Genomic DNA, 27,578 nt, shown 5'->3' with positions numbered 1-27,578 from the left:
ACTACCAAGCCAATTCTTATACTGGGAAGGAAACAAGCTACCGGGGACCGGTTTCTGGCATTTCAGCCGTCTTCGGCCCGGCTTGCTTGAATCCTGATGGTGCAATGAGCTAGGGACTCACATCTGAGTATACCCTTCCACGCTTATGGTGGACAAAAATGATTCAGAAAAGGGGGTGGTGATGAACAGAGTGTCTGAATTAAGCAGACCACTCTTACCCAGTCCAAAGATCAGGGCTTTATCCATCACCGTTTTTTAGCTCACTGCACCATCCCAGCTCAGAACTTGGCTATATGCAAATTAGTCTGACCCTGGCCCAGTGCATCATGGGAACAGGGCAGACCAAACTACCAAGCCAATTCTTATACTGGGAAGGAAACAAGCTACCGGGGACTGGTTTCTGGCATTTCAGCCGTCTTCGGCCCGGCTTGCTTGAATCCTGATGGTGCAATGAGCTAGGGACTCACATCTGAGTATACCCTTCCACGCTTATGGTGGACAAAAATGATTCAGAAAAGGGGGTGGTGATGAACAGAGTGTCTGAATTAAGCAGACCACTCTTACCCAGTCCAAAGATCAGGGCTTTATCCATCACCGTTTTTTAGCTCACTGCACCATCCCAGCTCAGAACTTGGCTATATGCAAATTAGTCTGACCCTGGCCCAGTGCATCATGGGAACAGGGCAGACCAAACTACCAAGCCAATTCTTATACTGGGAAGGAAACAAGCTACCGGGGACCGGTTTCTGGCATTTCAGCCGTCTTCTGCCCGGCTTGCTTGAATCCTGATGGTGCAATGAGCTAGGGACTCACATCTGAGTATACCCTTCCACGCTTATGGTGGACAAAAATGATTCAGAAAAGGGGGTGGTGATGAACAGAGTGTCTGAATTAAGCAGATCACTCTTACCCAGTCCAAAGATCAGGGCTTTATCCATCACCGTTTTTTAGCTCACTGCACCATCCCAGCTCAGAACTTGGCTATATGCAAATTAGTCTGACCCTGGCCCAGTGCATCATGGGAACAGGGCAGACCAAACTACCAAGCCAATTCTTATACTGGGAAGGAAACAAGCTACCGGGGCTTCTGCCCTGGCTGGAACTCAACCAGAACAGCCTTTTGGTCATGCCAAGCTTTCTGTAATTCTTGACTGGCCTCAAGGTTTTTGGATGCTCTCTCCATGTATTCAGCCATCCTGGAGCGGAGAACAAGTACATAGTCCACAATGTCTAGTTTAGGCTTTTTGAGAGGTAACTCCCATCCTTCCTTCACCAAACTCAATGGACCCCTCACAGGGTGGCCAAACAAAAGTTCAAAAGGGCTGAGTGGTCGCTCCCTGGGTCCCTGGCTGAAGCCTGGTATCGTAGCGCTGCTCTGCTGAACATTCGCCTTGAAAGCTACTTTTGTTCATAGCCTGCTGTGTGCTTTACATATTGCTTTGTGGAAATAGCGCTCTAGCTCACCAATATCATAGCGCTGCTCTGCTGAACATTCGCTTTGAAAGCTACTTTTGTTTATAGCCTGCTGTGTGCTCTGTCTAGCGCTTTGTGGAATTAGCACTCTAGCCCTCAATTTAGTACTTTCCTATTTTGTTTGCGCATTCACCAACAGCGCTCCGCTCGCTCTGCTCCTCCCCCGCCTCCATTTTGGTTGTTTGTTGTCGTCCTCGTGTGCCCGACCCGCCTCCCAGCTGAGCCGCCCTCGCCCCTCCCCCTCCACTCTCCATATATGACAGGAGTTCCCGCGCGCAGCGTCCACGCGCAGCGACCGCGCCCAATCCGCGCCGAAGGTGCGCCAAAGGTAAGCCCGTCTACGCCCGTCCGCGCCTGGACCGCGCCCAGCGCCAGACCCCCTGCCCCTCGCGCTGCCCAGCTCCCCCACGTCACCTACGATGCCGCCACCCTCCTAGCCCTGAACCCCGGCCGCGCCCCCACCTGCGTCCAAGCCGCTCCCGGACACACCCATGGTCCTTTCTCCTGTTATTCCTGCAAATTCAGCGGCACCGACAACATCCCCGCTACGACCACACCACAGATTCCCGACCCCAACCACCTACAATGCATCCTTCTCAACACCCGATCGGTCCACAGACACGCCATCGACCTATGGAATCTACTAGACACCATCTCTCCAGACGTCGCCTTCCTAACAGAAACATGGATGAACGCTTCCTCCGCCCCAGACATCACCATTGCCATCCCTGAAGAATATAAGATCACACGCAAGGACCGCACCGACCATACAGGAGGAGGAATCGCCATCGTCCATAAGAAATCCATCCGCATCTCAACCAGCTCTGACGCCAACCTCGCCAACTCCGAACACCTTCACTTCCAAATACACATCGACCCCAAGACCACACTCAGAGGCACCCTCCTCTACAGACCACCAGGACCCCGCGCAAAATTCAGCGAAGACATCACGGACTTCATCACCCCACACGCGCTCCCCTCCAAAGACTACATCCTTCTGGGAGACCTCAACTTTCACCTCGAAAAGATCAATGACCGCAACACCGCCACCCTCGTGGACAACCTCGCCAACCTCGGACTCAAACAACTAGTCACTTCCCCCACCCACATCGCAGGTCACACACTCGACCCCATCTTCACATCCAGCAACCATGTCTCCTTCAGCCACACTACGGACCTCCTCTGGACTGACCACAGCTGTGTTCACTTCACCTACAACAAACCAAAACCCAGCATTCACCTCCAACCTACCCTGCAAAGGAACTGGAACAAAATCACCACGGACCAAATCTCCGCATCGCTCCTTCAAAACACCCCAGCCCTCTCTTCTAACGCTAACGAAGCCGCCGCCAACCTCACCCTATGGTTATCCAACACCGCTGACACCTTAGCGCCACTGAAAAAACGTCAAAACAAACCTGGCAACAAGAAGGCCTCATGGTTCAACGACGACCTCAAGAAGTCAAAGAAACTCTGCCGCTCCCTTGAAAAGGCCTGGAAAAAAGACCCAACCACCAGCACCAAGGACGCCTTCAAAAACGCCACCCGCACTCACCACCAACTAATCCGAAAAGCCAAGAAAACAGCATTCAAGGATCGACTTGACAACAACGCTCACAACAGCAAGGAACTTTTCAACATCGTCAAGGAATTTTCCAATCCCTCTGCCAACTCCAACGACATCACCCCCTCTCAAACCCTCTGCGACTCCCTAGCCTCATTTTTCCACAACAAGATTGCAGACATCCACAACAGCTTTGACAACCAACCCGGAAACCAACCCACCCTACCATCTGCTGAACATTCTCCCCCCGTGAACACCCTTAACGTCTGGAACCCAATCTCCACTGAGGACACAATCCGCCTGATGAATTCCATCCACTCTGGATCCCCCACAGACCCATGTCCTCACCACATCTTCAACAAAGCAGACTCCGTCATAGCACCGCACCTCCGAGACGTCATCAACTGCTCCTTCAACTCCGCCACCTTCCCGGAAGACTGGAAACACGCTGAACTCACCGCCCTTCTGAAAAAACCCACAGCGGACCCCACCGAACTCAAAAATTACCGCCCCATCTCGCTTCTTCCATTCCCGGCCAAAGTCATCGAGAAAGCTGTCAACAACCAGCTCGCCGCCTTCCTCGAAGCCAACAAATCCCTCGACCCCTCACAATCTGGTTTCCGAGCAAAACACAGCACTGAGACCGCCCTCATCGCAGCAACAGACGACATTCGAACTCTACTGGACAACGGAGACACAGTCGCCCTCATCCTCCTCGACCTCTCTGCAGCATTCGACACAGTCTGCCACAGCACCCTTTTACAACACCTCAATAACATTGGAATCCATGGAAAAGCACTTGAATGGATCACCTCGTTCCTCACCGGAAGAACCCAGAGAGTCCGCCTTCCACCATTCAAGTCCGAGGCCTCTGAAGTCATCTGCGGCGTACCGCAAGGATCCTCACTCAGTCCCACCCTCTTCAACGTTTACATGAGCCCCCTCGCGGCCATCGCACGCCAACACAACCTCAACATCATCTCATACGCGGATGACACTCAACTGATCCTTTCCCTCACCAATGACCCCAGCACCGCCAAAACCAACCTACACGAAGGAATGAAAGAAGTTGCCGAATGGATGAAAGAAAGCCGTCTGAAACTGAACTCAGACAAAACAGAAGTCCTCATCTTAGGTACATCCCCCTCTACATGGGACGACTCCTGGTGGCCGGAGGCCCTCGGAAAAGCACCCATCCCGACAGACCACGCACGGAACCTAGGCGTCATCCTGAACTCTTCACTCTCAATGAACAGACAAGTCAGCGCCGTATCCTCTTCCTGCTTCAACATTCTGCGCATGCTCAGAAAAACATTTCGCTGGATCCCCTCCGAAACAAGGAAAATAGTCACCCACGCCCTGGTCACGAGCCGACTGGACTACGGTAACACCCTCTACGCAGGTACTACCGCAAAACTCCAGAAGAAACTCCAACGAATCCAAAACGCCTCAGCCAGACTCATATTAGACATCCCACGCAACGATCATATCTCTGGTCACCTTAAAGACCTCCACTGGCTACCCGTCAATAAGAGGATCACTTTCAGACTGCTTACCCACGCACACAAATCACTCTACGACATCGGTCCAGAATGCCTCAACTCACGACTGTCCTTCTACTCCCCCTCCCGCCAACTACGTTCTTCCAACCAAGCCCTCGCCACTGTACCGCGCATCAACAAGACCACCATGGGAGGCAGATCCTTTTCATACCTGGCTGCTAAAACATGGAACTCTCTCCCCGCTCACCTTCGCCTTACCCAGAACCACCTAGCATTCAGAAAACAACTTAAAACGTGGATTTTTGACAAGTAATCCTCCCCCCCTTCCTAAGCGCCTTGAAACCCTCCGGGTATGTAGTGCGCTATACAAATTCCTTGACTTGACTTGACTTGACTTGTAGCCAACCCCCTTCTGTGGGACCTCTCTGTAAGCAAAGAGCAAGCAGGGTAAAAGGATGTCCCATTTCCGCCTAAGCTTCTCTGGTAACCCTTTTATCATTCCCTTTAGGGTCTTGTTGAACCTTTCAACAAGCCCATTGCACTGTGGATGGTAGGGTGTGGTAAACTTATAGTTTACTCCACACTCTTTCCACATTGCTTTTAAGTATCCAGACATAAAGTTGGTACCTCTGTCTGAAAGAACCTCATTTGGAAAGCCCACTCTTGAGAAAACTGCAATGAGGGCTTTTGCCACCACAGGTGCTGTGGTGGTCCTCAGGGGAATTGCCTCTGGGTACCTGGTGGCATGATCCACTACCACCAGTATAAATCTGTGCCCAGATGCTGTTTGAGGATCCATGGGACCCACAATGTCTATTCCAACTCTTTCAAAGGGTACCCCCACCACAGGTAGTGGTATCAGGGGGGCCTTTGTTGTGCCACCTGACTTACCACTGGCTTGGCAAGTGACACAGGAGCGACAAAACTCCTTGACATTTTCTGACATGTGAGGCCAGTGAAAGTGTGGAACAAGCCTGTCCCAAGTCTTATTCTGGCCTAAGTGTCCTGCAAGGGGAATATCATGGGCCAAGGTAAGAAGGAAACCCCTAAACTTCAAAGGTATAACCAACCTCCTGGTTGTGCCAGGCTTGGGGTCTCTAGCCTCTGAATAAAGGAGTCCTTCATCCCAATAAACTCTATGGGTACCTTGAGCATTCCCTGCAGCCTCAGCAGCAGCTTGCTGTCTGAGGGGTTCAAGTGAAGGGCAATCTAATTGGGCCTGCCCCAGGTCTGCCCTTGAGGGTCCCCCTGTCCCCAGAAACTCAACCTGGTGAGGTTCAAGCTCCTCTGAGACAGTCTCCTCTTGGACTGCAGAATCAGTTTCCTGTGAAACTTGATCTTCAACCTGGGGCAAGTGGGAAGGCACAGCCTTAACCCTCTTGCTCCTTCTCTTGGGTTGTGGTTGGTCTATTGTTTCAAGATCCACCACTGGTTCAGGAAGGCACTTCTTAGCCTGAGACCTTGTCACTGCAAGGACATGAGCTGAAATCCCTAGCATTTCTGCATGAGTCCTGTACTCCACTTCTGACCAAACTGAGCTTTCAAGATCATTGCCTAACAGACAGTCTACTGGGAGGTCTGCACTCACAACAACTTTCTTTAGGCCATCTACCCCTCCCCAGGAGAAGTTCACAACAGCCACACTATGTGAAGTAGTGGAGTTGCTTGCATTGGTCACTAGGTAACTTTCACCTAGTACAATCTGACCAGGGTCCACAAAGTCTGGTGTCACCATAGTGACACTGGCACAAGTGTCCCTGTAGGCCTGAGCCAGTTTCTCATTGATTAAGGGAGTCTGCCTATATTTGCCCAGGTTACTGGGGCTTACTGCAGTGGTCAAAGATAAGTCCACATCATATAGGAGAACTGCCTGTGTGGGGATTCTGACTAGGCCAGATTCCACCTCAGTACCCAAGGTTAACCCTACTAACCCCTTAGGTTGGGCACTACCACTGCTAACTGTACTAGGGGGTGCAGTTGCTTTAGGAGCTGCAGTGGTAGGAACTGGATTTTTCTTAGTGCATTCACTGCCCCAGTGTGAAACTGATTTGCAGGTATTACACCAAGGTTTCTTTGGGCCATCATTCTTCTTTTTCTTGTTTCCATTTTGGGAACCCCCCTCCTTATTGCTAGTTTGGGGGCCTGAAGACTTCTGGTCCTTTTCTTTATCTTTCTGATTCCCACCCTTCTGGTCTGTTTTCTTCTGGTCACCTTGGTTCTGGTTTTTCTGCTTAATCCTTGTTCTGACCCATTTGTCTGCCTTCTTTCCCAATTCTTGGGGAGAGGTCAGATCAGAGTCAACAAGGTATTGATGCAACAGCTGGTTCTGACAGTTATTAAGGATCTGTTCTCTCATCATAAGATTGTACAATCCTGTATAGTCTGAGACTTTACTTCCCTGCAGCCAACCCCCCAGAGCCTTAGTGGCACAATCAACAAAATCAGTCCAGTCCTGAGTCTGTGCTTTTTGGGTGTCTCTGAACAACAACCTGTATTGCTCAGTGGTTAGGCCAAACCCTTCAATAAGAGCACTCTTCAGGACAGAGTAGTTTTTGGCATCCTCAGGTCTAACAGTGAGGAGCCTGTCCCTCCCTTTCTCAGAAAAGGAGTACCATAAAATTGCTGCCCACTGATCCTCAGGGACCTGCTGTACCATGCAGGCCCTCTCAAGAGCAGTCATCCATTTGTGGATGTCATCCCCTTCCTTGTAGGGGGGCACAATTTTTGTCAGGTTTCTATTGTCATAGGCCCTGTCTTTTTCTTTAGGAACTTTGCTGCCACCAGTGGCATCTAAGCCACACAATTTTCTTTCTCTTGCTAAAGCAAGTTTAGCTTGAGCCAAGGCTACCTCTTCCCTTTCTATTTGGAGTTGGACAGCCCTCATTCTGGCCCTATGCTCTTTTCTCTGGGAGGGAGTCATCCCTCTTTGAGATTCTCTTGAGGCACTAGAAAGATGAGAGTCCCCTGATTGAGATCTCACCCTCCTGTTGCCTGGGAGAATTTGGTTATGAGATCTGGAGTGGTGCTGGCCCTCTCCATTCCCATGTAGGTCTAGGTTGGCCTGGTTAAGCCTGGCAACCTGTACCTGGGTCACCCTCTGATCCTGATCTTCAGGCTCTTCTACATCTGAGCCTTCCTCTTCCTCTTCCTCTTTCTCAGGGGAGTGTATCCCCTCACCTGAATCTAAGGGAGCCTGACTCACCTTATCTAAGTCATCCTTTTCCAGGATAGCTATCAGGGAAGGAATGGTAGGGCCTCTGCCCTTTTTTAGCCCCCTGGCTGTGCACAAGGCACTCAGGTCTTTGTGGCTAAGGTTGTCATATATGGAAGTTGCCTTGGTAAGGTCAACTGCTACAGGAGCAGAGCCTGAGGCTCCACCTGTATCAGACATGACTGCTAGTGAGGTGTAAGTGATGCACTTACCTACACTAAGTGTTTTCCTACTGTACCTTGCTAGTGAGTTGTAGTCAGGGTGTGCTATTCCCTTTAATCTACAACTACTAAGTTCAGTAGAACTTAATATGCTAAGCTTTTGATTTATATGTACCTAAGGTACTTGATGTGATCTTTCAATTTGATGTAAAGATTGCAATGGTAAAACAACAGCAAGCTCAAATCCGCACCGCTGCACACCAATGTGAGAAGTTGGCCTGATATGTAGTGTTTCCAATTCTGGAACCACTTGGTATCAGTCCAAACAAACCCCAAAGATGTCTGGTTGTAAGTCAACCTTGTTAGACAAGCTATCCTAGTGGTAGCATGGACTAAGCAGCCTTAAAGGCTTAACTTAAGAGGTCGTGTTAAGCGAGCTGTTTTACCACATACAATCCTGTAATCAAATGAAAGGACACCACACAAGTATATATTGTAAAAATATATGTATTTATTTCTAAATTACTCCCCAGTACTCTTTCTGAGGAAAGGGGCACAAGCGTTAAATCAAAAGCACAGTATAACATACAAAGTTGCACAATTTTGGATGAGGGCCGGTGGCCACTCAAACCATATACTAAAAAAGTGGTATAAGAGATACCAATCGAACAGTGGTTAGGTCTAGGGCCTAGAGAATCGCTGGGAGCAGTCAGGACTAGCAATGCTGAAGTCGGGAGTAGCCCACGGAATTCGGGTGCAGCACGGAAAGTGCGGCTTGCACCAATGCAATGTCAATGGTGCGTAAAAGTTACATACAGTGAGTTAAAAGATACTTCCGCTGAACCTAGAGGGACGAAACTCAAGACACAGACCCTAGAGGTGTGTGCCAGTGTGGGAACACCGGCGTTGCAATGTTACCTCACCCACAGGCCGTGGGTGCACAGGGTCGAAGTGGCGTCGGGTTTTGACACGCAGGCTCTTGGTGCTTGGAGCTGAAGAAGCTGCAGGCGATGTGAAGCAGAAGTGTCCAGTGTGATCCAAGGGTGGATCGAAGTCGAAAAGTACCTGAAAGCAGAGGGGACAGAGTCTGGGTCACTCAGCAGTGACCAGGGTGGAACCAGGACGGAACCAGGCAATGTCGGGCGCAATCAGGTGGTTGTCGATAGGCTTCTCTCCGTTGTCACGTGGGCTCTGGGGCATCTGCGACGTCCAGGAGCAGGTCACGATCTGTCCCACATAGGCTCTCGCCGTCAGCACCGTCGGCTTCAAGATTGCAGCAAACAGCACTTGTCAAAAGCAATCCACGCGGAACCGGGAGATTGCTTATCACTCGAACCAGGAGGGTCAGAGTGGGGGCTCCTGTTTACAGGAGCTGGTGCAGATCTGGAGCAACCAGAAAAGCGAGTCGTATTCAAGTTTTCGTCGGCACAGGGGCCACAAGCCAGCTGGCAAGTGACCGGGCCAACGCGTCGAGCCAACACAAGCAGAAGGGCCCCACGCAGCACTCGTCGAGTGTGGAGGGGGTAGCTTTGGTGCAAGTGTAGCTCGGGGTGGGGGCTTCTCAAACCTCGGTGCACAGCTTCGAGGATCACTCGTGGGCTGCACGGTCAGCGTCTCGTGGCCTTTTCAAGATGGCGTGCCCCACGCTTCCGGTCGCCTCCACTGGTCTCAGCTCTGCAGGGACTGTGGATCGGGCTGGGAGAAGGCAGGCAAGCTTGATCTCGGCGATCTCTGTCGCTCGAGTTCTGGCGGGAACTGCAACAAAGCAAGGGTCGAGGGCTGGATGGTGCCTGTTTGCACAGGGTGGTCACTCCTTGACCACAAGGGAGATTCTTCAGTCTTCTATGTTGAGTAGAATGTCGAAGGGTCCAGAATTCGTTTCTTATGTTTCTTCAGGATGATCTGAGTTGCATTGGCACTGCTCCCACTCTTATTCGAATCTGGTGGGCTGGACATCCTGCTAGGTCCCCTCCTATGGGTGGGACCCAGGAAGGGGGTGGTTACACCCCTTTCCTTTGATCCAGGCCGCGCTGGGACGGGTGCTGGAAGGCCCCAGAACCGGTTTGGCCGGATTATGCAAGGGGCAGCCTTGTGCTCCCCAGGCAGTATCTGGTTTCTTTGAAACCTCCCTACTACAATCCACTATCTCCTGTCTGGGGTGGTTTAACACCGCCCTGCGACAGGAAACCCTTTGTCCAGGCCACCATTTGCTGAGTTTCGGTCAGCAGCAGGAGGCCAGACCCGTGTCTGTGGCAGGGGCATCCATTTTGTGGATCTGAGGCTCATTTTAAATCAACCGCGTTTCAGTAAAGTAACATGTCTTATCCCTCTAGAAGGGTGGAATGCTACCCCCGTCGCCAGAACTGGCGAGGGGGTAGTATTCCAATTCGTATGACACCTTACACGACATGTTTTGATAAAGCCAAACCAAAGTTGCTATATAACCGCGAGGATTATAAGGCGCTTAAGAGTATATGGTATGACATTATCCCGGATCAGCTTAGGGAGTTGTTCCCGACAGCTGCAGACAGGCTCAGCTCATGCCAGAGCTCCATCTCACATAAAACCACGCACTCTGCCTCCAGGATTGATGAGGCCTTCCATAGGAGTGGCTCACAGGTTTATATGTGTCCAGATATAGGTTTAGATATAGGTATACTATATCTAAGCAAGGGGTGATTACACCCACTTGCCCCCAGCAGAGTGATCAGCCAGTTGTGTCAATTTAAGAACCAGCCAGGGGTGGCAAAAGCTATGCTTCAGCCCCTGGGAGGCCTTGGTGGCACCTATGCCCTGAGCACCTATAGTGCATGGTACAGGGGCTGACAAGGAGTCCATTTCCAATTGTGGTATGTACCTATAGCACATGTATTATAAATTTAGGGAGAGAACAGCAGGCTGTGGGTTTGATTAGCAGGCCCACAGCCTCAGTAAGTCGAAAACCAGTGAAGCAAAAAGCAAAAATTGGGGTGACCATAGGATAGCAGACCCTACTCTCCTACAAACGGTAGTTAAAAATACTTACACACTGCAACCATGTGGTGGTTTCTCAGACATATGTGCCTGTGTTTACAGATAAGCACCGGAAAACACAGGCGCAAATTAAGCACTGGATATGGGACAGAGAAAAGAGAGGCAGCCACCTGAGGTGCACCTCAAGGGGAAACTGAGTACATAGTTCTGAGGCACCCCAAGGAGTGCACAGTGCTGGTGCACCCCCAATGGGAGAGCAGTGAGTACACAGCGTGGGTGCACCCCAATGGGAGAGCAGTGAGTACACAGCGTGGGTGCACCTCGGGGGAGCTGTGAGTACACAGTGCTGGTGCACCCCCAAGCGGAGCTGCGAGTACACTGTGTAGGTGCACCCCAGGGAGAGCTGTGAGTACACAGTGCTGGTGCACCTCTAGGGTAAGCTGTGAGTACACAGTGCTGGCGTACCCTCAAAGGAAGCTGTGAGTACACAGTGCTGGTGCACCAAAACAAAGAGCTTTGAGTACACAGTGCTGGTGCACTCAAACGAGGAGCTGTGAGTACACTGTGTGGGTGCACCTCTAGGGTAAGCTGTGAGCACACAGTGCTGGCGCACCCTCAAAGTAAGCTGTAAGTAAAGGGAGGTACAGTACATGGGCACCCTTAAAGGGGGGGGGGTAGTGAGTACACAGTTCTGGGGCACCTTTAAGGGAGATAGTGAGTACACAGTTCTGGGGCACCTTTAAGGGGGGCTGTGAGTACACAGTTCTGGTGCATCTTTAAGGGGGGTTGTGAGTACACAGTAATGGAGCCAAAAGGCTCATTATGGGAAGGGCGGTGCCATAAATACATGGATGTCTTGGACCCGCCCACTTCCCGGCTGCCTCATTTATAAATGGGGGAATCACTGGTCTGACTGACACCCACAATGCACCGGGCTCGAGTATCATGGCTTTTAATGTTACTTCGTAACGTTGCAGTAACCCCTTGTTTGCCTGTGGGAATAACCACAACTGTGAGACATGAGTCCAGGAAACGACATAGCGCTGTGAACTCACCGACATCTGCCCAGCCTGAAGAGGACACTCCACCGCCTTCTTTGCATCGACCAGGTGCCGCGGAATCTCCTGATTGGTGGACAGCATGTTCCCGAGGGTCATTGCTGTGCGGTGCTCCAGGACACCTTGTTTGTGACTTCCTGCAGAAGAAAGGGGGGTTGGAGTGAGGGTGGCACTGATTCCTGGCCTGGGTACTCATGCAGTCCTCGCCTCTGTCTAAAATTAGGTGTCAGCACGGGCCACACCCACAATAATTATACACAAATTTACCTTTAATTATCATGCGTGGAAAAGGCATCTGTGTGGTTGAGGCATGCGTGGAAAAGACTGCGTGGTAAAGGTATCTGCGTAGTAAAGGATGCTCGGTAAAGGCATGCGTGGAAAAGACTACGTGGTTAAGGCATCTGCATGGTAAAGGATGCGTGGAAAAGACTGCGTGGTAAAGGCATCTGTGTGGTAAAGGAAGGGTGGTATAGGCATGCGTTCAAAATACTGCGTGGTAAAGGCATCTGCATTGTAAAGGATGCGTGGAAAAGACTGTGTGGTAAAGGCATCTGCGTGGTAAAGGCATGCGTGGAAAAGACTGCGTGGTAAAGACATCTGGGTGGTAAAGGAAGCGTGGTAAAGGATGCATGGAAAAGACTGCGTGGTAAAGGCATCTACGTGGTAAAAGGAGTGTGGTAAAGGCATGCATGGAAAAGACTGCGAGGTAAAGGCATCTGGGTGGTAGAGGAAGCGTGGTAAAGGCATGGGTTGAAAAACTGCATGGTAAAGAATGCATGGAAAAGACTGCTTAGTAAAGGCATATGCGTGGTAAGGACATCTGGGTGGTAAAGGAAGCGTGGTAAAGGCATGGGTGTAAAAGACTGCGTGGTAAAGGCATCTGCGTGGTAAAGGATGCGTGGAAAAGACTGCGTGGTAAAGGCATGCATGAAACAGACTGCATGGTAAAGGCATTTGCGTGGTAAAGGAAGCGTGGTAAAGGCATGCGTGGAAAAGACGCGTGGTAAAGGCATGCATGGAAAAGACTGCTTGGTAAAGAAATTTGCGTGGTAAAGGAAGCGTGGTAAAGGCATGCGTGGAAAAGACGCGTGGTAAAGGATGTGTGTAAAAGACGCGTGGTAAAGGCATCTGCGTGGTAAAGGATGTTTCCATCTAACAGAGGATCATGGAAGCGGAGTAAATACAGAGCCATCTCTGAACACTAGAACCCCCACGAAGACCCCGGGGATCTTTCATCGAGGCCTCACCAGCCCCCAGGAGTCTAGCCTCTGACACTAATCTGGGTGAAGATTGTAGGGTCATACTAGAGCCCTGTCTGACCAACCCTGTCCAACATCACTCTTTCAAGGCAGTGGTGCCCGTGTTTACAGACAAAGACATCTCTGCCTGTAGAACCATAAGCAGCGTCCCTCTGTTAGGACCTCGAGTCCCCTCGCTCCAGCTGTACAGTAAAGCACGGGTCAGGGTTTGATTGGCTTTGAAAAAAGTTGGCCCGGGCACCCTGAAAAAAGTGCCCCACATTTGCGGATTGCGGGGAAGATTTACAAGGACTGGCGCATCCCTGCAGAATAGCAGCGATGCGCCAGTAACGATGCGACACGCAGTTCTATCCTTGCGCCACCACGGATGCGTCGCATTTGCAATGCGGCACACCGTGGCACAGGGATAGACAGATGCGTGTCGCATCTGATGGTGTAGACTCCAGCAATGTTCAGGGACCGCCCATACCTAACGTGCTGCGCTTCTCCTTACGCCTGCTTCAAGCAGGCGTAAGGTTTCGTCGCAGCAGCCTCTGAAAAATGACTCCGTGAAATCTTGTAGATTTCACAGCGTCACTTTTACGAGGCTTTTTCCGACGGAACGCCCACCCTGCATACATTAAACCTGACGCAGGTTTAATGTGGTGCAGGGCTTTACAACGTGACGCATCTCCCTAGATGCATCACGTTGTAAATAAGTAGCAACGTGGCGCATGGTTTACGCCGCCGCTGCGTCACAGAAGTGATGCAACAGTGGCGTAAATGTGACGCAATTGGCTTGTAAATCAGCCCCCTGTCGTTTTGTAAAACGCTGCTTCGGTGTTTTAAGTGTTATAAAAAGAAGTTGGAGGATTTCTATAAGAGAGGTGTGTTTTATCTTAACTTGACTGAGATTAAAAAAATGCAATTGTTGCTAGGACTCTGTGTTGATGGATTAGTTTACACTGGTGAACCACACCTGAATACAAGTGATGCCACTTCTGCTCAGCCCCCCTGCTCCTGCTCAATCTGCATACATTAATGGGCGGGGCCAGCTGGGGGCTGGGAATGATACCTCCGCCCCTTAGTAAAAGGGGGGTAGCTGAGGTACATCTGCCTCTGCAAAGGCTGCTCAGGCCCCCACTGGGCGGAGCAGCACAGACAGCCCATATCGGCCACCACGCTGCCCAAAAAAGCGGCCCACAGCTCCAACTCAGATACCAGCCAATAGCCCATTGCCCGAGTGCCCCCTTACCAATCCGACCCTGGCACGGATCCCTCTGATCACACAGGGGCGCTCGTACATAGCAGCATGGACTTGCTCCATCCAGAGATTAGGGGCCAGATGTAGGTGGCTATTTACCGGCCAGTAACGGACGATTTTGGCCGTTACCGACCGGTAAATGGGTTTTTGTGATGTAGGGGGCCAATTTTACCGAATCGGTAAATTTACCGATTCGGTAACTTCTAGATGTAGGTGGGACTCTTCTGAGTCCCAAAGGCCTTTCAGATTCGGTATTTTACCACCCAATCCAATTAGGTGGCAAAATACTGAATCCAGGTGTGCATGCACATGTGTGCATGCACACCTATGCCATGTGACAGACAGACATGCCCTTAGGGCATGTCTGTGTGCCACATGGCACACATGCCTGTATATGGGGTGCTAGAGGGTGTCAAAGTGACACCTCCTGCACCCTTGCTGGAATCGGTATTTACTGAATCGGTAAATACCGATTCGGTAATGCCCATTGATTCCTATGGGCTTCAATGCCCATAGGAATCAATGCACTGATAGGGGGGTGCAGGTGCACACCTGTGTGTAGACTTTTAATGAGTTTCTAGTTTCTTATGAAATATTTTGATGGGTTTGTAAAGAATGTGCGTGCAATTCCCGGTGGGGAAATGACCCTAATTCCCCAAGTTAGAACAGCAAGGTAGGCTGTGGGAGAACCCACAGTTGAGGGAATGCACAGCTCAAAAGACAACAATGTCTAAAACAAATTTATCAATAGCAATTTAGAATTCTTATGAAAAGCTCTGAGGCCAACCATTATATGTTTCATCACATATGTTTTACTGTTATCACATTTTGCAAATCACAGCACAAAAACATTATTAGAATGTATAAGTATACAAACTGTTTGTGTCACATGTCAAAATAATATCAAGTCAACAATGCGTTTGAATACTAAAGAGATATATAACATTCTTATTTCATCCATCCCAATGCATTTCGGGTTACGTGGAACCCTTCGTCAGGGGGAAGCGTAAGAGGGTGAAGTTTTCTCATTCAATGTCGCCACTGGAAATTAAGAACACAACAACATGCAGTAAAAATACTGCTCGGCTATTAGGATATGCACCCCAAGTTGTGCTTAGAAAATAAAGAGTGTTGGAGATAGGCCAGTATAGTAGTTAAGTAAAATGAATCCTCCAAGTAAGGAGAGTGAGAAGGGTCCAATCACCATAATATGAAATGAAAATAATAGTAATAAGGAAATAACGTCTAAATGATACCTTGCAGAAGGTGTTGATCCGCAAAAGAGATCAAGTGCTGAGGGTTTAAGTGTGGGGCACTGCTGTCTGTAATTACAATGATATAACGGAGTATATTAATGGAGACTATCCTATGTCAGTGAAGAGACCGTAAATAAAACGAGACATATTTAATGCTCGCTTACCGGAAATGTAGTGATGTAAGCACTAGCGAGAGTGCTGGTAATCCGAAGTGATCGGGAAAAGGAAAACCCTCGGTGTAGATCAGCTGCAGGTCCCCGTGTTCTAAAGGTAGATAGTGGAGGTAAAGTTAAACTCCTCCAATTGATGAAGGTTACACTGTAGACATAGCGTCTACTCGAAACGGGATCTACATACCGGTGGCTTGCCAAGTAATCGGATCGTCAGTTTCTTCAAACGCTGGGAAGGGAAAGTAATCCAGGGTGCAATGCGCGACGGGGAGGTTCTATACTAGAGGCAGTAGGAGGTCTATAATCCTTAAAAATAGACCCAAAGGTGCATAACGAAGTGGAAAACGGAGCAGTATCTCCAGGGAATCGGAAATGAAACGAGGGGATAAGTGTATAGAAGATCGAGATAATTGTAAAAATAAAGGAGTGAAAAGAAAAGAACATAATATATAGAGTTGGATATTAAGACAAATAAAAACAGAATCTAAAACGAAATTAATTATGGGGAAGGGCATATATTTTTTTAAAAAAGAAAAATCAGACATATGTGAACAAACAATCAAAAGTAGAAAACAAGATAAGAAATGGGTGCAGATCCTGTACAATATTGAGCTAAAGGAGTAGACTTATAAAAAACACAGCATCTCATAATGGTCATTGAGCCCATTTGGGGCTATCGTTCTAAGTGTTTTTATCCAGTGTGTTTCTCTGCGGGCTAATGATGTATTGATGTCAGTGCCTGACACCTTTTTGACTCTTTCAAGTATTGTAAATCGTAATTGGGGTATGGTGTGACCCGATGTCTCCCAGTGTGTTGCCAGTGGGGATGTGGTGTTTTTGTTCCGAATCCGGCTTTTATGCTCTATAATGCGGGTTTTTATCTTTCTACTTGTTCTGCCTACGTATACTAGGCCACATGGGCATTTAATTGCGTATATCACTTCTTCAGTGTTGCAATTTGACGTGTGATGAAGTTTTAGCTTGGTGCCCGTTTGTGGATGCATAAAAGTGTCACCTGTGATTACATTACTGCACTGTCCACAGTTGTAACATTTAGTCATTCCCTTATAACCTCCTATGGGTTTGTCTTCTTGTGGTTTCAAAAGTTCACGAAGATTCTTCGCTCTTTGGTGTGCAAATAAAGGAGAATCTAAGAAGATACCTTGAAAGTCTGGTTCATTTTCAATGATTTCCCATCTTTTCTTGATGATATTTTTTATGCGAGGAGCTTGTGTGGAGTGTTTCAGTACAAATACCTCTCTGCGGGATGGCGTTCTTGCTGTGGTTTGTAACAGATCCTTCCTTGGTTTCTTTTCAACCTGTTCTGCAGCTTGATCAAGTATTTCTACTGGATATCCTCTTGTTTGATATCTGCATTTTTGTTCTCGGATTCTGTGGGTACATTCTTGGTTATCCGAGGTGATTCTCTTTATGCGCATGAATTGCGAAATCGGGAGATGTTTCTTAAGAGAAATGGGGTGTGCACTGGTAAAGTGTAATGCACTGTTCACATCTGTGGGTTTAGTGTAGACTGATGTACTCAAGCCTGTGGTTGTTTTTTGAATTTCTATATCCAGGAAATGTATCTTATTTTCTTGAATATCATAGGTGAATTGAATTCTCGGATTGTGCAGGTTTAAGGTCTTGATGGAATCCTCCAATGTGCTCTTTTGACCATTCCATATGACCAGGATGTCATCAATGTAGCGAAAGATGGCTATTGCATTATTAATCCAGATGGGGTTGGTAAGCATGTGCTGGTTTTCAAAATGAGCCATATAGGTGTTTGCATACGAAGGGGCTCCGGGAAAGCCCATGGATGTACCCGTCTTCTGTAAGTAAAATTGATTTTGCCAAATGAAATAGCTGTGATATAATGAGAAATGAAGTAGCTCAAGAAGGAAAATTGATAATTCAGGTGGTTTGGATGAGGTCAGCAACCTCCATTCCACTGCTTCTAGGCCTTGGTCATGTGCTATGGATGTATACAAAGCCACGACGTCTATCGTGCATAGTAAAGTGTCTTGGTACACTTGGTGTTCGATGGCTTGTAGTTTCGTGAGGCAGTCTGTGGTGTCACGTATGTACGTGCCCCAAGTTTGGACTAAAGGCTGGAGGTGATGGTCCACATAGTACCCAATGGCTTCATGTATCGAATTGCACCCTGCCACTATGGGCCTGAAGGGTGGTCTCAAAGAATCCTTATGCATTTTTGGAAGCATGTATATATGTGGAACTTTTGGTGTTGGGTTTACAAGAAATTTGCCAGTAGGTGTATCAATGGTGCCTGCCTCTACAGCTTTCATGACTATAGTAGTCAATACAGTCAATAGTTCGTCCGTGGGATCTTTATCCAATGTCAAGTAAGTATCAGTGTCAGCCAAGTGGGCGTCCACGCTTTGGTTGTAAAATGTGGTATCTAGTACTACAAGGGCGCCACCCTTGTCAGCTGGTTGAAAAGTAATGGACTTGTCTCTTCTGAGAGATCCTAAAGTTTTTTGTTCCTTTGCAGTCAAGTTAGAATGAAAGGGTTTAGTATATTGGATTTTTGCAAAGTCCTTCTTGACCAAATGTTCGAAGGTGTCAAGTGATTTATGGGTGATAGGAGCCATAAATTTACTCTTGGGACGGAATTTTCTGGATTCTGGGCTTTGATCTTCAACATTAGACAAGGTTGAAAAGAACCACCTCAAGCGTAATTTGCGCATGAACCTGAACAATGAGGTTTCGGTTTCCAATTCATTGGATGAGTATGTGGGCACAAAAGAGATGCCTTTGTTCAAGGTGTTAAGTTCCACTGAATTGAGGGTTCTGGAGGAGATATTCATCACTAGGGATTCGGTTTCTTCACCGTCCTTTGTGGTCTTCCTGTTTCGGGTGCTTTTTTTGTTTTGTCCCCTTCTGATACGGGTTCTGGTTGTGGTGTTGTTTTGTCTGGAGGTCCCTTGGTCAGTGGGCCACTCTCTAAAAAAGATTGTTGATTACTGGATGTTGATGGTTCCCCTGCTGTTGTTGGGATCTGGGGTGTGGTAGAGGGTGGTTTCGGACGTTGAACCGTGAGGTCTTGATCCGGTACCAGACTTTCCTCAGACGAATTAGAGTTGGGTTTTTTGAAGAAACGTTTCTGGGCATAGGTTTCCGCCCATGAGTAAACCTCATCCAGTTTATAATCTATGGTGTCCCTGCGGAACTTCCTGGTCTTCCGTTCGTGCACTTCTTTTGCATGTTTGTCTAAGTTGATATTAATGTTTTCCAATACCTTGTCCCAATCATCAGAATCCATTTTTTGTGCAAGGTCATCCTTCAGTTTGTCTATGTCTTTTGTCAGCTCAGCCAGGATAGTGGAGATTTCTTCTATGATGAGAAGTATCAAATCCAGCGAACATTTGTTCAGTATAGCGTACCAGCGTGACATGAAATCTTTATTGAATTTAAATAGCATGGGTTTTAAGGCTATTCGTAGACCTCTAGGGATTCTTTTGACTTTGTGATACTCAATGAGAGTAGTGGCGTGGAGGCGCTGATTTATTTCTTTTTTGAGCAAGTATTCAAGTTGTTTCAGTTGTTGTGAAATATTTCCTGTGGAGGCACCAAAATCGCGTGCTTCTCTTATAAGGGAGTATATTGACTCTGCTTCCTCTGAGGTATATGCTTTTGTGGCGGCTTGATTTGTAGTTATGTCCGCTATATCTTTCCAAGACATATTGAGAAAATTCTGTGGGTGCTACCCTGCTAAGAGTGGGTCCGATATGAAAGCACTGATAGGGGGGTGCAGGTGCACACCTGTGTGTAGACTTTTAATGAGTTTCTAGTTTCTTATGAAATATTTTGATGGGTTTGTAAAGAATGTGCGTGCAATTCCCGGTGGGGAAATGACCCTAATTCCCCAAGTTAGAACAGCAAGGTAGGCTGTGGGAGAACCCACAGTTGAGGGAATGCACAGCTCAAAAGACAACAATGTGTAAAACAAATTTATCAATAGCAATTTAGAATTCTTATGAAAAGCTCTGAAGCCAACCATTATATGTTTCATCACATATGTTTTACTGTTATCACATTTTGCAAATCACAGCACAAAAACATTATTAGAATGTATAAGTATACAAACTGTTTGTGTCACATGTCAAAATAATATCAAGTCAACAATGCGTTTGAATACTAAAGAGATATATAACATTCTTATTTCATCCATCCCAATGCATTTCGGGTTACGTGGAACCCTTCGTCAGGGGAAAGCGTAAGAGGGTGAAGTTTTCTCATTCAATGTCGCCACTGGAAATTAAGAACACAACAACATGCAGTAAAAATACTGCTCGGCTATTAGGATATGCACCCCAAGTTGTGCTTAGAAAATAAAGAGTGTTGGAGATAGGCCAGTATAGTAGTTAAGTAAAATGAATCCTCCAAGTAAGGAGAGTGAGAAGGGTCCAATCACCATAATATGAAATGAAAATAATAGTAATAAGGAAATAACGTCTAAATGATACCTTGCAGAAGGTGTTGATCCGCAAAAGAGATCAAGTGCTGAGGGTTTAAGTGTGGGGCACTGCTGTCTGTAATTACAATGATATAACGGAGTATATTAATGGAGACTATCCTATGTCAGTGAAGAGACCGTTTATTTACGGTCTCTTCACTGACATAGGATAGTCTCCATTAATATACTCCGTTATATCATTGTAATTACAGACAGCAGTGCCCCACACTTAAACCCTCAGCACTTGATCTCTTTTGCGGATCAACACCTTCTGCAAGGTATCATTTAGACGTTATTTCCTTATTACTATTATTTTCATTTCATATTATGGTGATTGGACCCTTCTCACTCTCCTTACTTGGAGGATTCATTTTACTTAACTACTATACTGGCCTATCTCCAACACTCTTTATTTTCTAAGCACAACTTGGGGTGCATATCCTAATAGCCGAGCAGTATTTTTACTGCATGTTGTTGTGTTCTTAATTTCCAGTGGCGACATTGAATGAGAAAACTTCACCCTCTTACGCTTTCCCCTGACGAAGGGTTCCACGTAACCCGAAATGCATTGGGATGGATGAAATAAGAATGTTATATATCTCTTTAGTATTCAAACGCATTGTTGACTTGATATTATTTTGACATGTGACACAAACAGTTTGTATACTTATACATTCTAATAATGTTTTTGTGCTGTGATTTGCAAAATGTGATAACAGTAAAACATATGTGATGAAACATATAATGGTTGGCTTCAGAGCTTTTCATAAGAATTCTAAATTGCTATTGATAAATTTGTTTTAGACATTGTTGTCTTTTGAGCTGTGCATTCCCTCAACTGTGGGTTCTCCCACAGCCTACCTTGCTGCATAGGAATCAATGGCCATTACCGAATCGGTATTTACAGAATCGGTAAATACCGAATCTTAACGATTCGGTATATACCGATTCTGTAATACCTGCATCCCCCCCCCCCCCCCCCCCCCCTCTATTTTACCATTACTTAAATACCGAATCGCTAAAATTCGGAATTTAAGAAGTGGTAAAATAAAATTACCTACATCTATAGTTGTGCCCCACATGGTGCTGAGGGCGCCAGGACCTGTGTGGAGCCTGCGTCCTATCTCCAGACTTTCTGTACTAAGACAACATCCCTGTGTCAGGACAGCAGTGGACTCCGATAGAGAAGTAGACAATTTGGCAACACCACTGAGTCAAGGCCCAAGGATTTCAACAATATAAGCCTGCTGCACCCCCTGCTTGTCTGGACTCTGACTCATTGTGAATGAATGCACCGTCTTCCATTCTGTATAACTCGCTCCCACGTCCCTATGTCACGACATTGAGGCTCCCTGGTTAACAGATGGCCTACCTCCTATGCTGTATAGCCCTGTCCTAGATCCCTCTGTCACGACACTGGGGCTCATTGTAGATGGATGCAGCATCTTCCATTCTGTATAACTCTCTCCCACGTCCCTATGTCATGACATTGAGGCTCCCTGGTTAACAGATGGCCTCCCCTGCTGTATAGCCCTGTCCTAGATCCCTCTGTCACGACACTGGGAGTCATTGTAGATGGATGCAGCATCTTCCATTCTGTATAACTCTCTCCCACCTCCCCATGTCATGACATTGAGGCTCCCTGGTTAACAGATGGCCTCCCCTGCTGTATAGCCCTGTCCTAGATCCCTCTGTCACGACACTGGGAGTCATTGTAGATGGATGCAGCATCTTCCATTCTGTATAACTCTCTCCCACCTCCCCATGTCATGACATTGAGGCTCCCTGGTTAACAGATGGCCTCCCCTGCTGTATAGTCCTGTCCCAGATCCCTATGTCACAACACTGGGGCTCAAGGTAAAGAGATGGCCTATCTATCTCCCATGCTGTGGAGCCCTGTCCTAGATTCCTATGTGATTACATTGGGGCTCACCAGTAGAGTATTAGCCCATCCCCCATTCTCAGCCAATCAGTGTTAAAGCTCCAGGCTGTTGTGATGCATGCATTGACTATGGGAGTTTATCCATACCTGGAATAACCTGCAGGACACCATTCTCTGCGTCTACGTCATCCAGGGCAAGCCACACTGAGGCCACCGGGCCACCCTCGAAGCCCCAATACCTGGAAGTAAAAGAAGGAGGACGCTGTCAGCCAAACATCTGCAAACCCCGGGGCATGAGGGCACAGGATAGCACATGAGGGCACAGGATAGCACATGAGGGCACAAGATGGCACATGAGGGCATAGGATGGCACATGAGGGCACAGGATGGCACATGAGGGCACAGGATGGCACATGAGGGCACATCATAGCACATGAGGGCTCAGGATGACACAGGAGGGCACAGGATGGCACATTAAGGTATAGGATGGCACAGGATGGCACATGATGATACAGAATAACCCCTGAGAGCACCGTATGGCACATGAGGGCACATGATGGTACGGGATGGTACATGAGGGCACAGGATGGCTATTGATGGCACAGGCTGGCACAAGAAGGCATAGGATGGCACAGGATGGAACATGATGGTACAGGATAATACATGAGAGCACAGTAGGGCACAGGATGGCACACGAGGGCACAGGATGGCTATTGATGACACAGGGTGGCACATCAAGTCATGGATGGCACATTTTGACACATGAGGGCACAGGATAGCACATGAGGGCACAGGATGGCATATCATGGCACAGAATGGCACAAGAGGACACACAATAGAACATGAGGGCAGAGGGTGACACGTGAGGACACAGGATAGCACATGATGGCACCGGATGGCATACAAAGGGCATAGGATAACACTTGAAGGGACAGGATGGCAGATGATGGCACAGGATGGTGCATGAGGGCATAATCATGATGGCACATGAGGGCACATGATGACACAGGGTGATGTGTGTCTGGTAGTGCAGCCAGCCATATGCCCTCATGTACTGCCTAGATGAAAGATGCTGTAATCTACCCTGTGTGTGCCCCTCCGCCCAACCTGCCCTGTGTATTAAACACCACATGGTGCCCACCAGGTAGCCTGTTAATCAGACGTCACCAGGCTCAGGGGGCAGGAATGCCATCCTTTGGCCTCACCCTTGAAGTACAAACAGACACATCACCCCTGCTGAGCCCTCCCCCCCCCCCCCCCCCACCCTGGAGCCAGCACCCCGCAGTCTGACTTACTTGATGTCCTGGTGCCAAGCCACGTAGGGTGCGCTGTTCCCTCGGTGGGGCACGTCGGAGGCCGGGTATTTACAGATGAACCTGGAGTCCAGCAGGACCACGTGGGGCCCCAGCGCGGCGGTGATGGCCTGGAGGGTGTGCGGGTGGGTGGCGAGGCCCAGCACCCACGGCAGGCGCAGGTGGGCGTTGTGCAGGCTGTACTGGGCGTGCTCCTTCCCTGCAGGGGGAGAAAGCAAAAGACACACAGATGATGGACGGAATGCAAAGCAAATCAAACATTCACCCCCAGTCAAGAGGTCTGGGTTCACGCATTCCTAGATTTACAAGTCCTTGTAAATCTGGGACTGCGTTAAAAACGATGAGTTGCGACACCCACGCAACGCCCATGGAACGCCTTCCGCGCGCAGTGTAACGCAACAAAGCGATTTGCGCTGCGTTGCCTGTCTCCATATTTGTGAAGCCGCTCAGGGCCACGCAGAGTGGCTTTGCGGGGCTTCATGAATTTGGCTTGGGGCTTTGCCTCGTGCGTGTACCACTTAGCATGGTGCAAGCGTGACGCAAGGCCCTCATACATGAGCCCCGAGAGATAAGGCACCTACCAAACTCCTGCTCCAGCTCCTCGAAGGCCCTCCTGGCGCCCTCCAGCTCCTCCGGGTCCAGCACCGGCACTGACGTCAGGAAGCCCCGGGCATCATAAAGGGTCTTCATGTGCTGAGGGTCCGCCTCCATGATGAGGGCGAGGACTCGGACCCCGCTTCTTGTGCCAGGGATGGGGTCTGCCGCGGGGCTCCTGAGAGCTGAGCCCCAGATGTGGATATGTTCCTCTGGCACCGGACTCCAGATGTTGTCCTTCACCTCCAGAGGTGCTGATGCTCCAGGCGTGTTCTTCTGGCTCCCAAGACGCAGGTGCTCCAGATGTGGCCCTGTGGCTCCCCAGGTGCTGGAGATTCTATACCCTGCTATTCAAGAGCTCCAGATGTGAGTGTTTCCTCCTGCCCCTTGCAGTGCTGGAGCTCCAGGTGTTGCTGGGGGTCACTGCCGCTGCTGTCCACCCTCCTCTGCCTCGGCATCTTATGTAGGGCCGCTCAGACCCGCCCCCGCCCCGGGCCGGGGCTGCACTCACATGACGTCACCACAGCCGCGGGCTGCTTTCGGGTTTTCCCATTAATCCCAGCTCATGACCCCAGGCTGCCTGGCATTGTGTAATCCTGGGCATGTCCACAGCGGAGGAGTCAGGGGGGAGGCACTGCAGACCCCAGCTCGGACGTTTCCTGGTGGTCCAAGGGGGCTGCCACAATGGGGTTCACTCGGGAATCGTACAGTGATACCCCCAACTGAAGGGACTTTGAGGTGTGTATGTATAAATAAACATTCCTTATTTACACTGAAGCCAGTATCGGGGTTTTACCGTTCCGAGGGGCTCCCGAGAGCTAAAGGCGGGTATAGGCCAGACCTGAAAAGAGCAGGTCAGTAAAAGCAGCAGTGAAAGGCGGGAAAGTACATCTGACCTCATGGGAACTGACGTCAATTCTTCTCCAGATAAGGATGTGACATCAAAAAGGCTTTGCCACAATGACGTGACAAGAGGTGAAGCCATGACGTTAAAGGGGTATACTGACCCCAGCATAAGTGCAGCGCCCACACCCCAAATACAGACACCAGGCGCAGACACCACGGCTGACAGGCCAGATACAGACATCATACACAGCATACAGACATCATACACAGCATACAGATATCACACACAGCATACAGATATCATACTCAGCATACAGCCATTATACTCAGCATACAGCCATCATACTCAGCATACAGCCATCATACACAGCATACAGCCATCATACTCAGCTTACAGCCATCACACACAGCATACAGCCATCATACTCAGCATACAGCCATCATACGCAGCTTACAGATATCATACACAGCATACAGCCATCATACTCAGCATACAGCCATCATACTCAGCATACAGCCATCATACACAGCATACAGCCATCATACTCAGTTTACAGATATCATACTCAGCATACAGATATCATACTCAGCATACAACCATCATACTCAGCATACAGACATCACACTCAGCATACAGATATCATACACAGCATACAGATATCATACTCAGCATACAGATATCATACTCAGCATACAGCCATCATACTCAGCATACAGCCATCATACTCAGCATAAAGACATCACACACAGCATACAGATATCATACACAGCATACATCCATCATACTCAGCATACAGATATCATACACAGCATACAGATATCATACTCAGCATACAGCCATCATACTCAGCATACAGATATCATACTCTGCATACAGCCATCATACTCAGCATACAGCCATCATACACAGCATACAGCCATCATACTCAGCATACAGCCATCATACACAGCATACAGCCATCATACTCAGCATACAGCCATCATACTCAGCATACAGCCATCATACTCAGCATACAGCCATCATACTCAGCATACAGCCATCATACTCAGCATACTGCCATCATACTCAGCATACAGCCATCATACACAGCATACAGCCATCATACTCAGCATACAGCCATCATACTCAGCATACAGCCATCATACTTAGCATACAGCCATCATACTCAGCATACAGCCATCATACTCAGCATACAGATATCATACTCAGCATACAGCCATCATACTCAGCATACAGATATCATACTCAGCATACAGCCATCATACTCAGTTTACCGATATCATACTCAGTTTACAGCCATCATACTCAGTTTACGGATATCATACTCAGCTTACAGATATCATACTCAGCATACAGATATCATACTCAGCATACAGACATCACACACAGCATACAGATATCATACTCAGCATACAGATATCATACTCAGCATACAGCCATCATACTCAGCATACAGCCATCATACACAGCATACAGCCATCATACTCAGCATACAGCCATCATACACAGCATACAGCCATCATACTCAGCATACAGCCATTATACTCAGCATACAGCCATCATACTCAGCATACAGCCATCATACTCAGCATACAGCCATCATACTCAGCATACAGCCATCATACTCAGCATACAGCCATCATACTCAGCATACAGCCATCATACTCAGCATACAGCCATCATACTCAACATAGAGCCATCATACGCAGCATACAGCCATCATACTCAGCATACAGATATCATACTCAGCATACAGCCATCATACTCAGTTTACGGATATCATACTCAGCATACAGCCATCATACTCAGTTTACGGATATCATACTCAGCTTACAGATATCATACTCAGCATACAGATATCATACTCAGCATACAGACATCACACACAGCATACAGATATCATACTCAGCATACAGATATCATACTCAGCATACAGCCATCATACTCAGCATACAGCCATCATACTCAGCATACAGCCATCATACTCAGCATACAGATATCATACTCGGCATACAGCCATCATACTCAGCATACAGATATCTTACTCAGCATACAGCCATCATACTCAGTTTACGGATATCATACTCAGCTTACAGATATCATACTCAGCATACAGCCATCATACTCAGCATACAGCCATCATACTCAGTTTATGGATATCATACTCAGCTTACAGATATCATACTCAGCATACAGATATCATACTCAGCATACAGACATCACACACAGCATACAGCCATCATACTCAGCATACAGATATCATACTCAGCATAAAGATATCATACTCAGCATACAGCCATCATACTCAGCATACAGCCATCCTACTCAGCATACAGACATCACACTCAGCATACAGATATCATACTCAGCATACAGATATAACACTCAGCATGCAGCCATCATACTCAGCATACAGCCATCACAATCAGCATACAGCCATCATACTCAGCATACAGACATCATACTCAGCATACAGATATCATACACAGCATACAGATATCATACTCAGCATACAGATATCATACTCAGCATACAGCCATCATACTCAGCATACAGCCATCACAATCAGCATACAGCCATCATACTCAGCATACA

At 48.1% G+C, this 27,578-nt stretch overlaps 1 protein-coding gene across 1 annotated transcript in view; it reads right to left on the bottom strand.

The window, feature by feature from the left end:
* LOC147693105 (phytanoyl-CoA dioxygenase domain-containing protein 1-like) overlaps positions 1-24,253 on the bottom strand; it is a 30,091-nt gene extending 5,838 nt beyond the window's left edge. The window contains exons 1-4 of the mRNA XM_086936884.1: positions 24,124-24,253; positions 23,525-23,741; positions 22,377-22,468; positions 11,940-12,079 (exon numbers count right to left, since the gene is read on the bottom strand). Coding sequence (XP_086793010.1) covers positions 11,940-12,079; positions 22,377-22,468; positions 23,525-23,741; positions 24,124-24,253 — 579 coding nt within the window. The remainder of the gene's footprint in view (positions 1-11,939; positions 12,080-22,376; positions 22,469-23,524; positions 23,742-24,123) is intronic.
* Positions 24,254-27,578: the final 3,325 nt, after the last annotated feature.

This window comes from Lissotriton vulgaris, chromosome 9 (assembly GCF_964263255.1).
Source record: "Lissotriton vulgaris chromosome 9, aLisVul1.2, whole genome shotgun sequence".
NCBI lineage: Eukaryota > Metazoa > Chordata > Amphibia > Caudata > Salamandridae > Lissotriton > Lissotriton vulgaris.
The sequence above is the reverse complement of the archived record's forward strand: the minus strand, read 5'-3'. Positions and strand labels throughout refer to the sequence as shown.